At 41.1% G+C, this 12368-nt stretch overlaps 1 protein-coding gene across 8 annotated transcripts in view; it reads left to right on the forward strand.

Annotated features, from left to right (window-relative positions):
* yem (yemanuclein) overlaps window positions 1-12368 on the forward strand; it is a 167310-nt gene that overhangs the window by 88466 nt on the left and 66476 nt on the right. For 7 of the 8 annotated variants that reach the window (XM_076189097.1, XM_076189094.1, XM_076189095.1 and 4 more), the window contains one exon: window positions 2992-3114. The exons of the other annotated variant lie outside the window; for it this stretch is intronic. In XM_076189097.1, coding sequence (XP_076045212.1) covers window positions 2992-3114 — 123 coding nt within the window. The remainder of the gene's footprint in view (window positions 1-2991; window positions 3115-12368) is intronic. 8 annotated transcript variants of the gene reach the window in all.

The raw sequence follows: 12368 nt of genomic DNA on the forward strand, positions 1-12368 counted from the left end.
CACTGAGCATGTAGCAGGATCAGAGAAGGGATTGAGGAAGCTGGTGACAGAGTTTGGGAGAGTGTGTGAAAGAAAAAAGTTGAAGATAAATGTGGGTAAAAGTAAGGTGATGAGATGTACAAGGGGTAAAAGTGGTAGCAGACCACCTCATGCATCACAACATCATCCATATACAACCATTCTCCATTCACCCGTCTTCTGTCCTCTCCCATCCTTCCTCAACTGATATTCCCCCCTTTCCCAAAGCCCCTTTCACCCCATCCATCCATCTCATCCTAGGTCGCCCCCTCATGTTCACTCCTTCCACATCTGCCTTCCATACCTCTTTTACTAGTCTTTCTTCACTCATTCTTTCCATGTGTCCAAACCATCCCAATACTCTTTCATCCACCCTATCTCCCAACTCCCTTACCCCCCCCAGTTCTCCTCCTCACCTCCTCATTTCTCACTCTATCCAGCCTGGTAACCCCCATCATACTTCTCAGACACCTCATCTCCAACACATTCAAACTCCTTCTCTCTTCCTCTTATGTTCCATGTTTCTGCCCTATACAGTGCTGATGGCACAATCACTCCTTCATACAATCTCCTCTTAGCATCCATTCCCAAATGTCTATTCTTCATTACACTTTTTAATCCACCAAGGAATTTACTTGCTTCTCTCAATCTACATTCTACCTCCACCTCCACTTTACCCTTTCCTGCCACATTTGCACCCAAATATCTAAAACTATCCACTTCTTCCAGTCGCTCTCCCTTTATGCTCACTTCCAGTCTACTGCCACTTTTACCCCTTGTAATCTCATCACCTTACTTTTACCCACATTTATCTTCAACTTTCTTCTATCACACACTCTCCCAAACTCTGTCACCAACTTCCTCAATCCCTCCTCTGATCCTGCTACAAGCTCAGTGTCTTCTGCAAACAACAGCTGTCTCACCTCCCACTTTTTCCCATTTTCTTTAAACATCTCCAATCCCTGACCCACCACCCTTGGATTTACCTCTCACACCACCCCATCCATGTATAAGTTGAACAGCCAGGGTGACATATCACATCCCTGACGAAGTCCCACCTTTACCTCGAACTGCTCACTCTCCATTTCTAATCCTGACACATGCTCTACTACTCTCATAAAAACTCTTGACAGCTCCTAGAAGCTTTCCTCCTTATCACGTACAAATGCAAAACCTCCCACAGTGCCTTCCTGTCTACCCTGTCATAAGTCTTTTCCAGATCCATAAAAGCCCAAAAAACATCCTTACCTTTTCCTATAGCTTTCTCACATATCTGTCTAACCACAAGAATATGATCTATGCAACCTCTACCTGTCCTAAATCCACACTGTTCCTTGCCAATTACTACCTCTGTTCCTCTCCTAATCCTCTCTATCAAGATTCTTCCATAAGCCTTCCCAACTACACTTAACAAGCTAATCCCTCTAAAACTACTACACTCACACTTATCCCCTTTTCCCTTGTAAAGTGGAATTATACAGGCATTCCTCCAGTCCTCCAGCACTCTACCCTCTCTCAAACATTAAATAACCTCACCAGCCAGTCCACCATCACTGTACCTCCTTTTTCAAGACATTCTGCATGGCATCCATCCAGACCAGGTGCCTTGCCTGCTCGCATCATCTTTACAACTGCCTTCACTTCATCCTTCTTTATTTCTCCTCCATTTTCCTCACTCATCACGGTCATTTTCTTAGCACTTCCCACTTCAGCTATCTTTCCCTCCCTATTCTCCTTCACATTTAGCAACTCCCTAAAATACTCTGCCTGTCTTCCCCTTACTGCCTTCTCTTCCATTATTACTCTCCATCTGCACCCTTTACCTTTTCTTCTCTACTTGATTCGCTTCCTCTTCCTCTCTTAATTTCTTTCCAAAACACATTTTTATTACTTTCAAAATTTTCTGTCATACTCTTACCCCATTTCACATCTGCTCTCCTCTTTGCCTCCTTTACCTTGTGCTTTCTCTTTTCTTTTCATTGTACCTCTCATATGACTCCCTCATCCTATTTTGTAACCAATCTGTGAAAGCTCGCTTCTCTTCTATAACCTTCTTTGTTTCCTCATCCCACCACTCACTACCCCTCCTTCTATTTCCTCCCATCCTTCTTGTTCCACACACCATCTTTGCACACTGTGACTCCCTCCTTGAACCATCCCTATTCCTCCACCACTCCTAGCTCTGTCCTTCACTCCCTCCCACGCCTCTCTCAGCTTCTTGTACTCCTCCTCCTTTTCCTTTTAATTTAAAGAGTTCACTCTAAGTACCTCCCTACCTTTTGTCCTTTTCCTCTCTCTTCATCTATTCTCCACTCTCAATATACCTTCCACCAAAATATGATCTGATATTCCCCCAGTCTCTCCCCTTAGCACATGTACATCCTTAACTCTTCCTAATATACTCCTATCTACCACTACATAGTCCATTAATGCCCTATCTACCACCCTCTCCCATGTATACTTATGCTTGACTTTCTTCCGAAACACTGTATTTGCTATCATCAACTCTCTAGACACATCTCCACCATCAACTCCCCACTACAATTCTTTCCTGGAACTCCACATTTCCCAACCACTCCTTCAATTGGTTCATTTCCTACCCTAGCATTAAGGTCTCCCAATACTACTACATTGACGTTCCTCCCTTATCCCTCTATGCACTCATTTAAATCTATCCAAAAAGCCTCCCTTTCTTCTACAGGTGCACTTACAAAAACCCACATCTCCTTTCCCAGTTTCACCTTCATCCATAGTATCCTTTTGGAAACCTCTTTCCACTCCACTACATGTTTACCTATCTCTTCACTTACTAGTTTCACTCAAAGCCAACACATCCATCTTTTATCTCACATATTACCTATCTCTTCCCTTTTACTCTCATCTGTATCGTATCCATGCAAATTAAAAGACCCAAACCTTAGGGTACTGGTTGGAAAACTCCTAGACCCTCTTATGCCTTTACTTTTTTTTTAGGAATGTCACCTGTGGGGCTACAGGGAGAAGGATGCCTGGTCCCAATCCCCGTCCCGTTTTTCTCGCCGCCTACGATCCAAGTGGGAACACTTGGTGGCAGCATTCTTTTCCCCCCACCACAGGGTAGGCAAAACAAGGAAATGAAATTCAGAGAAATGGTACAGGACAGTAACAAGGGGTTGGGGGACAGCATAACAGAGGGACAGTAGCAGTATAATGAACGTTTCATCATTTCTCAGTGAGCAGAGTCCTCCTCCATCACAGACAAACTGATATGTGGCTCTGGTCCGAAGGGGTGCCCCATATAGACCCTAAAGTATCAACTGCATGCTATTTTGCCATAACATGTAGCCATACCCCACATTTACTTCCTTCACAAACATTCCCAAACTCAGTCACTAACTTCCTCAATCCCTCCTCTAATCCTGCTACAAGTGCAGTGTCATCCACAAGCAACAGCTGGCTTATCTCCCACTTTTCTCCATTTTCTTTAACCATCTCCAATCCCTGACCCAATACCCTTGCATTTACCTCCGCACCACCCCATGCTTGTATAAATTGAACAGCCATGGTGACATAACACATCCCTGACGAAGTCCCACCTTTACCTCAAACCACTCATTCTCTCCATTTTTTAATCCTAACACATGTTCTACTACTCTCGTAAAAACTCTTGACAGCTCCTAGAAGCTTTCCTCCTATCCCATATATCTGCAATACCTCCCACAGTAAGATATTTAATGTTGTTAGTATTATTATTATTATTATTATTATTAAATATTTTCTATTATTATTATTGTTGTTTTTGTTGTGTCTAGAGAGTTGATGATAGCAAATACAGTGTTTAAGAAGAAAGTCAAGCATAAGTACACATGGGAAAGGATGGTGGATGGAAGGGTGGTAGATAGGGCTTTAATGCATTATATAGTGGTAATCAAGAGAAGATTACGAAAAGTTTTGGATATACATGTTCTAAGAGGAGAGAGTGGGGGAATATCAGATCATTTTTTTGTGGAAGTTAAGGTGATAGTGGAGGATAAATGGAGAAAGAGGAAAAGGATAGATGGTAGGGAGGTGCTTAGAGTAAACTACTTAAATGAGAAAGAAAAGGAGAAGGGGTACAAGAAGTAGCTGAGAGAGGAGTGGGAGGGAGTGAAGGATAGAGTAGAACTAGGAGTGGAGGAGAAATGGGGATGGTTCAAGGAGGGAGTCACAAGGTGTGCAAAGATGGTGTGTGGAACAAGAAGGATGGGAGGAAATAGAAGGAAGGGTAGTGAGTAGTGGGATGAGGAAGCAAAGAAAGTTGTAGAAGAGAAGTGAGCATTCACAGATTGATTACAAAATAGGATGAGAGAATCATATGAGAGATACAAAGAAAAGAGAAAGCATAAGATAAAGATAAAGGAGGCAAAGAGGAGGACAGATGTGAAAAGAGGTAAGAGTATCACAGAAATTTTTGAAAGTAATTAAAAGATGTTTTGGAAGGAAATTAAGAGAGGAAGAGGAGGCAGATCAAGTAGAAAAGAAAAGGTAAAAGGTGCAGATGGAGGGATGGTAATGGAAGAGAAGGCAGTAAGAGGAAGATGGGCAGAGTATTTTAAGGAGTTGCTAAATGTGAATGATAGTAGTAGTAGTACCTTATTTGGCATTGAATCAATATTCATGAAGTGCAGATAAGGAAAAGAACACACAGTTCGAAATAGCAATTACAAATGGTGAGGATGACACAAAAAATTGTGTAAGCTTATTTCCATTGTGGTCCTCAATAGGGAGGGAAAGGTAGTTGCAGTGGGAAGCACGAAGAAAATGACCATGATGAGTGAGGAAAATAGAGGAGAAATAAGGAAAGATGAAGTGGAGGCAATTAAGATGATAAGAGCAGGTAAGGCACCTGATCTGAATGGATGTCATGCAGAATGTCTGAAAAAAGGAGGTGCAGTGATGGTGGACTGCCTGGTGATGTTGTTTAATGTTTTTCTAAAAGAGGGTAGAGTGCTGGAGAACTAAAGGAGTACCTGTATAATTCCACTTTACAAGGGAAACGGGGATAAGAGTGAGTGTAGTAGTTTTAGAGGGATCAGGTTGTTAAGTGTAATTGGGAAGGCTTATGGGAGGGTTTTGATTGAGGGGATGAGGAGAGGAACAGAGGGACTAATTGGTGAGGAACAGTGTGGGTTTAGGACAGGTAGGGGTTGCATGGACCAGATTTTTGTGGTAAGGCAGATATGTGGAAAAGGTGAGGATATTTTTTTGGGCCTTTATGGATCTGGAAAAAGCTTATGACGGTAGACAGGAAGGCACTGTAAGAGGTATTGCAGATAAATGGGATGGGAGGGTAGCTGTTAAGAGCAGTCAAGAGTTTTTATGAGAGTAATAGAGCCTGTGTTAGAATTAGAAATGGAGAGAGTGAGTGTTTTGGGGTAAAGGTGGGACTTCGTCAGGGAGATGTTAAGTCACCATGGCTGTACAATTTATACATGGATGGGGGTGGTAAGACAGGTAAATACAAGGGTAATGGGCCAGAGATTGGAGATGGTTAAAGAAAATTTAGAAAAGTGGGAGATTAGCCAGTTGTTTGCTGACGACACTGTACTCGTAGCAGGAGCAGAGGAGGGATTAAGTTAGTGACAGAGTTTGTGAAGGTGTGCAAAAGAAGGAAGTTTAAGAAGAATGTGGGTAAAAGTAAGGTGATGAGATGTACAAGAGGAGAATGTGGCAGCAAATTGGAAGTGAGTATTAAGGGAGAGAGACCAGAGGAAGTGGATAGCTTTAGGTACTTGGGTGTGAATGTGGTGGGAAAGGGGGGAGTGGAAGTGGAGGTAAAATGTAGATTGAGAGAAACAAATAAGTGCCTTGGTGGATTAAAAAGTGTAATGAGAAATAGATATTTGAGAATGGATGCTAAGAGGAGATTGTATGAAGGAATGATTGTGCCAACAGCACTGTATGGGGCAGAATCATGGAACATAAGAGAGGAGGAGTTTGAATATGTTTGAAATGAAATGCCTAAGAAGTATGGTAAGTTTTACTAGGTTGGACAGAGTGAGAAACAAGGTGAGGAGGAGAGGGTGGAAAGGGAGTTGGGAGATAGGGTTGATAAAAGAGTATTGGGATGGTTTGGACACATGGAAAGAACAAGTGAAGAAAGATTAGTAAAAAGAGGTATGGAAGGCAGAGGTGGAAGAAGTGAACATGAAGGGGCGTTCTAGGATGAGATGGATAGATGGGGTAAAAGGGTAATTGGGAAAGAGAGAGGAATGTCTGTTGAGGAAGGACAAGAGGCAGAAGATAGGGATGAATGGAGAATGGTTATGTATGTATGATGCTGTGATGCATGGAAGGATGTGGGTGGGAGATGGGGGGTGAGGAAGTGAATGATATTTTGATGGAGGCCGAAGGGCTTTTTCCTCACCTTTTTTTGTGTATGAAGGGATGGAGAGGGGGATCACCAATTAAATGAAGCAATCTCTGTGGATGTGCTGTGTCTTGCTACATTGCTTCTGACTCAGGGCGGTGGGCAAGATGCAGGGATGACCCATTATCCAAGAAGAGCCAAGATAAGAGGGAAGGAGAGGGGGTGAATGGGAGCGGAGCATGTGGGAATGGCTTGTTTGTCTTTGTTTTTTGCTACATTCCTTGTTGGGGGGGAAAAAAGCTGTTTGTCTTATGTATTATTATTGTAATAACCCCCATTCAAATCATAGCTACCTTTTAATGTGATGCATCAACACTCCTGCAGCTCAAAGTATTTTCATAACTACTGATCACTGTGCTCCCATGAAAACCACTTTTTTAGCCATCGTGGGAAACATAAAGTAAGTTCAGGGAAGGAGCACTTAGGTGGGTTCCACTTAACAAGTGTTCATGTTTATGGTAATACATAATTGTTGCCTTGAGTTTCACTAAGTAGAAAACCCACATCACCATAGTGGCTGGTTAGTCCCCAGGGCCTCTTACATATCTCTCTGGGAAGAAACTTTGGACTGTTGTCCTGTGCTGTATTATTGTGGGAGTGTTTCTCTGTTACTATCTGAAAGTGGTAGGGTAAAGCCCCGTCCACACGGAGCATTGAGCATCAGCAACTTGATGCAGTAGTGGTGTTGAAAACTTGACACTAGTGTTCAGATGGGCTGCATCACTGTGAATACCTTGCACGAGCAACCAGATCTCAGTCATCATTTGGCTTTCAAGGGAGGAGGATGTCTGCTGACGCTCTACTCATTAAATCATTAAACCACCACAGCTTTGGAGTGTATATATCTTTCGTGCCAGCACCAGACTTCTTTGATGCATTGATGGCAGTCATTTCCCTTTGAAACTGTTTTCAGTGTATGAAGTTTTTTGGTAATGTCTTCATTCTGCACATTACATTTTGTTAAAGAATATAAGTCAGCTTTCGATGCTTGTACTTTTTATATTTCTCATCTTATATTCTTTGCACTTGATATTCCAAATGGCTGGGTGCTGCTTTAGTTGCTCAATGAAATGTAATGTAATAGTCTTCGTCCACTCGAACGGCTTTGCGAAAGTTGCTTGTGCCATTGTATGAAAATAGAAGAGTACGTCCTTTCCCTTCAACTGTCATTGACACACTGTTCAGCAATTTAAAATGGCTTCGCCCCATGACTGCTTTCATGATGCTGCGACGAATTGAAAGTCACGTTTTTCAACTCATTGCTTCAATACATTGTGCATCAAAATGCTCTGTGTGGACGGGGCCTAAGGGGAGTAGTAGCTATTGGTCCATCTCCATGAGTGAAAAGAGTAAGAAATACAGTCCAGAGAGCATCATACCCTTGAGGCTGCACCTCCATCATGTAAATCTCAGATTGAAAGAACTAATAAGACAAGGAAACTGGCAGTTGTAGACAAATTCAGGAATATGTGGGTAAAAAAGGGGTGCAGCAAAGGAAGAAAGCGAGAAAAGTGGTAGAAACTAAGAGGAAAAAAATTAACAAGAAAGGGCAGAGTTTAATTGAAGGATGATAGATGAGAAAATAAGGAAGGGCATAAGAAAAATATTCAGAGAAAGAAAGGGAGAAAAAGAAAAGGATTAGAAATGGTGGGGAAGCACTAAGGGACATTTTGTGTCATAAAAAACAGGTATCTATGGATAAACACAGGGAAGACTATATAAAAGAGTGTTTGTATATATGGCTACCTCCCTTGTAAGGGGAAAGCCTTTGGTATATGTATGTATAGAATGAAAAATGAGGTGAGGGAAAGAGCAGGTTTGGAAAAGGAGCTAGCAAATAGGGTTGACCAAATCATACTTGTATGGTTTGGGCATAGGGAAAGAATGAGTGATATGAGATTTGGAAGAAAGAATGTGAAAAGCAGAGGTGGATGGAGTGAACTTGAGGGGAAGACTAAGAATGGAATGGATTGAAAGGGTGATGGGGGGGGGGCCTTAGGTAAAAGGGGAATGCCTGTTGAATAGGGAAGGGAGAGTGGAAGGAATAGGTGTGAGTGGGGAGTGGTTGTTAATGGGTGATAAATTGACATAGACCAAGAGAATTTCTCCCCGTCTTGTGCAATTTCTCGTGAGTGGACAAGGGGAGTGGGTCACCCTGTAATGAAGCAGTATGGGTTAAACTGGCTTCAGCTGTCAGGTCCTGGTGTGTTTAGCTGCGTTGCCTCTGACCCAGGATATGGACAGGGGACAGGAATGGTCCTACGGTCACAAGGAGCTAAGATGAAAGGGAAAATGGATCAGTGGAGGGTGTTTGCATGCCTTGGCTGGCCACCTCTATTATTAGAAGAGGACTTGGTGTATGTATGTTTGTAATAGGGAGGGAAGTGAGGAAACCTCGGGCAACATGTTGAACTTAGCAGTAAATAATGTTATGAACCAGTGGGTGAAGAAGCTGGGGCAATTTAGAGGCAAGACTAATTTTATTTTAACCAAGAAATGAGCTGATTGGAACATTGAATTGAAGATATATGATATGGTTTAATGTCACAAACTCCCCCTATCGGAGGCTAGGATAATGTCCCTACAAAATTCCAGGTGTTTATTGGGTAAGTGATCATATGGTTCTTGAAAAAATAAACAGACAAGGAAGATACAACTTTGCAAAGAATAACTACAAAACTGAAAAAAGTAGATGAATTAAATGAAACTAAAGAATTTGAGAAGAAAGTATCTTTGCAAAGATTTACAATAGGAGTGGGAAAGTATGTACTGGAGATGAGTGAGAAGTACAAAAAAGGACAGGTTCAATGAATAGAGTGCATTGGCCAGACAAAATGAAGAGACAAACATTGGAAGAAGTGGCAAAAAGAAGTAAAAAGACAAAAATTGTTACAAAATACAAAAAGAAAAGGAAAATAATCAAGAAGGATGTAATTGACAAATGTAAGGATCAATTTAAGTTATTCTCCATATTAGTGAATGGCAAACTAAAATGGAAAGGAATATCCAAGTTTAAAAGTTGAAGGGGTAGAATTTGAAGATGCAAGCTGAAGTAATCAATGAAAGTTTTCAGTAAGTATTTAATATGGAGAAAAGGGTGATGGAAATGAAAATGTTATAAACAACATAATAGTGGAAGAATTATGAAAGGCATGGAAATCCTTGATAGAGAAGACTTGCTAAATTTATATAAGAGAAACACAAGAGGATATGGAAAGAAGCTTAAAAAGGACAATTATAGAAGAAACTTGAAAAAGAACAGCTTTCCCCATTGAGTGGTGTATATATGGAACACGTTAGACGAAAGAACAGTGTGAGCAAAAACAATACAAGAATTTAAAAGCAAACTAGGTATGGAGAGATATAAAGACAGGACACCATGAGTATAGCTCCCCTTCCTGTAAGATACAACTAGGTAAGTGAGGTGTTTGATATAACTCAAGAAATTGGAAGTGAGAGAAGCTTCAGGCCCAGGTGTGATCTGATATTGATAAAGTGTAGAGAACAATTAGTGGATGAAGTATGTCTATAGCATGTTCTCTGGAAGAAGGGGAAGCACCATTTGACCTGGAAATATAGTACCAATACTCAAAGGAGGAAACAGGTACCACTTAATTATAAACCAGTGTCCTTGATTGATATGGAAACCAAAATGTGGGAAGAAATTATAAAAGAGAGATGGGTGATATACTTAGAGGAGAAAGGAATCTTAGTTGAATAATAAATTTGTATTTAAAAAAGGAAGGTCTTGTGCATCCACCTGAGTCTGTTTGAGGGTGGTTGATGTGCTGCATGAAAGTGTATTGGGTGGATTAATTATGTATACCTAGATTTGGAAAGTAGATGGAGTGGTTGGGAAGTGTACAGTGCCAGGTAAAAATCATAGTGGAGAGTTAATTGTGGAGATGTGCTTAGAGTTGATGGTAGCTAACACAGTGTTTAGGAAAATAGTCAAGCATGAGTACTCATGGGAGAGGGTGGTGGATGGAAAGGTGGTTGATAAGGTATTAATGGACTATGTAGTGGTATCCAGGAGAAGAGTAGGAAGAGTTCTGGATGTCCATGTTCTAAGGAGAGTGGGGAAATGTCAGATCATGTTTTGGTGGAAGGTAAGTTGAGAGTGGAGAAAGGGGAAAAGGACCGAAGATAGAGAGGTGCTTAGAGTAAACTGATTAAATGAGAAAGAAAAGAAACATGAGTACAAGGAAAAGTGTGGAAGGTGGTGAAGGATAGAGTAGAAGTAGGAGTGGAGGAGGAATGAGGGTGTTTCAAGGAGGGAGTGACAAGGTGTGCAAAGAAGGTATGTGGAACAAAGAGGATGGGAGGGAATATAATGAAGGGTACTAAGTGGTGGAATGATGAAATGAAGAAGGTAGTAGAAGAGAAGTAAGCATTCAGGGACTGGTTGCAAAGTAGGATGAGAGAAACATGTAAAAGTTACAAAGAAAAGAGAAGCAAAACAAAAGATAAAGGAGGCAAAATAGGAGAGGTGTGAAATGGGGGATAAATATGACAATTTTTTTTAAATAATAAAAAGATGTTCTGGAAGGAAGTAAGAGAGGAAGGGGAAGTGAATCTAGTAGAGAACAGGTGAAAGGTGCAGATGCACAGATGTTAAAGGAAGAGGAGGCAGTAAGGGAAAGATGGGTAGAGTATTTCAGAAAGCTGTTGAATATGGAGGAGGATAGGGAGGGATTGGTGGTAGCAGGCACTAAGAAAATTATTAATGGATGAGGAAAGTGGAGGAGAAATAAGAAAAGATGAAGTGGTTTTGAAAATAGTGAGAGGTAAGGCACCTGGGTTAGATGGGTGTCATGCTGAAAGTGAAGAAGGGAGGTACAGTAATGCATGTCTAATAGAGTGCCAGAGGACTGGAGGAGTACCTGTATAGTTCTGCTTTACAAGGGAAAAGGGAACAAATGTGAGTAGTAGTTTCAGAGGGATCAGTTTGTTGAGTGTCCTTGGGAAGGCTTATAGGAGGGTTTTGATTGAGAGGATTAGGAGAGGAACAGTGTGGGTTTAGGACAGGTAGGGGTTGCATGGATCAGATTTTTCTGGTAAGGCATATATGTGAGAAAGCTTTAGGAAAATGTAAGGATGGTTTTTGGGCCTTAATGGATTTGGAAAAGTGCTGCAGAAAAGCTTAATATGGAAACTAGAAAACATAAGAGGCATTTAAAGGGAATACATTGAAATGGGTAAAAGACTTACTAAGTGACAAATGTGTAAAAACTGTAGTGAGAAGTGAAAAGATGGGCTAGAGAGGGGTGACAAGTGGGGTACCACAAGGTTTCAGTTTTGGTACACATAATGTTTGTACTGAATGTGATGTGATGCAAAGTTATTTACAGATTATGCCAAGATCTTGTAGGAAGTGAAAAGTGAGGATGATTGTAAACTGCTACAGGAAGATCAAGATCAAGTTTATGAATGGAGCTATCAATGCAGAACAAATTTCAATACTGTACAAAGAATTATAAAATCTTGGAAGTCAGCCAAAGAAAAAGAAAAAGACTGACAAGAAGATATAAAGTGGGAAATTACAGCAAAGTGTATGTACCAAGGGCCTCCTCTCCCTTATAGGGAGGCAGCCAGCCAAGGGATGCACCCACTTCCATCCATCACTCATAGTTTCCCTCTCATCTTAGCATGTTGTGGATAAAGGGTCATCCCTGTCTCAAGCCCACTGCCCATGTCAGCAGCAATGCAGCAAGACACAGCACATTCACAGTAGGGCTGCTTTATTTACACAGCAACCTTTCCTCCTCATCTCCATTTATGAAAAATAGAGGAGAAGGAAGAAATCCCTTTGGGATAGTAAATTCAAAGAATGTAGGGATTTTAATCAGGAACAATCAGTCACCAGAAATTTGTATAAAGAAAATAAGAAAAAAAATATATAAAATGCAGAAGAACATGAGTGGAATTTCATTACATAGAAGAGAACATGATGAAAAACATT

Source organism: Oratosquilla oratoria, chromosome 8, assembly GCF_046742065.1.
Source record: "Oratosquilla oratoria isolate Oo_2021 chromosome 8, ASM4674206v1, whole genome shotgun sequence".
NCBI classification, from domain to species: Eukaryota; Metazoa; Arthropoda; class Malacostraca; order Stomatopoda; family Squillidae; genus Oratosquilla; species Oratosquilla oratoria.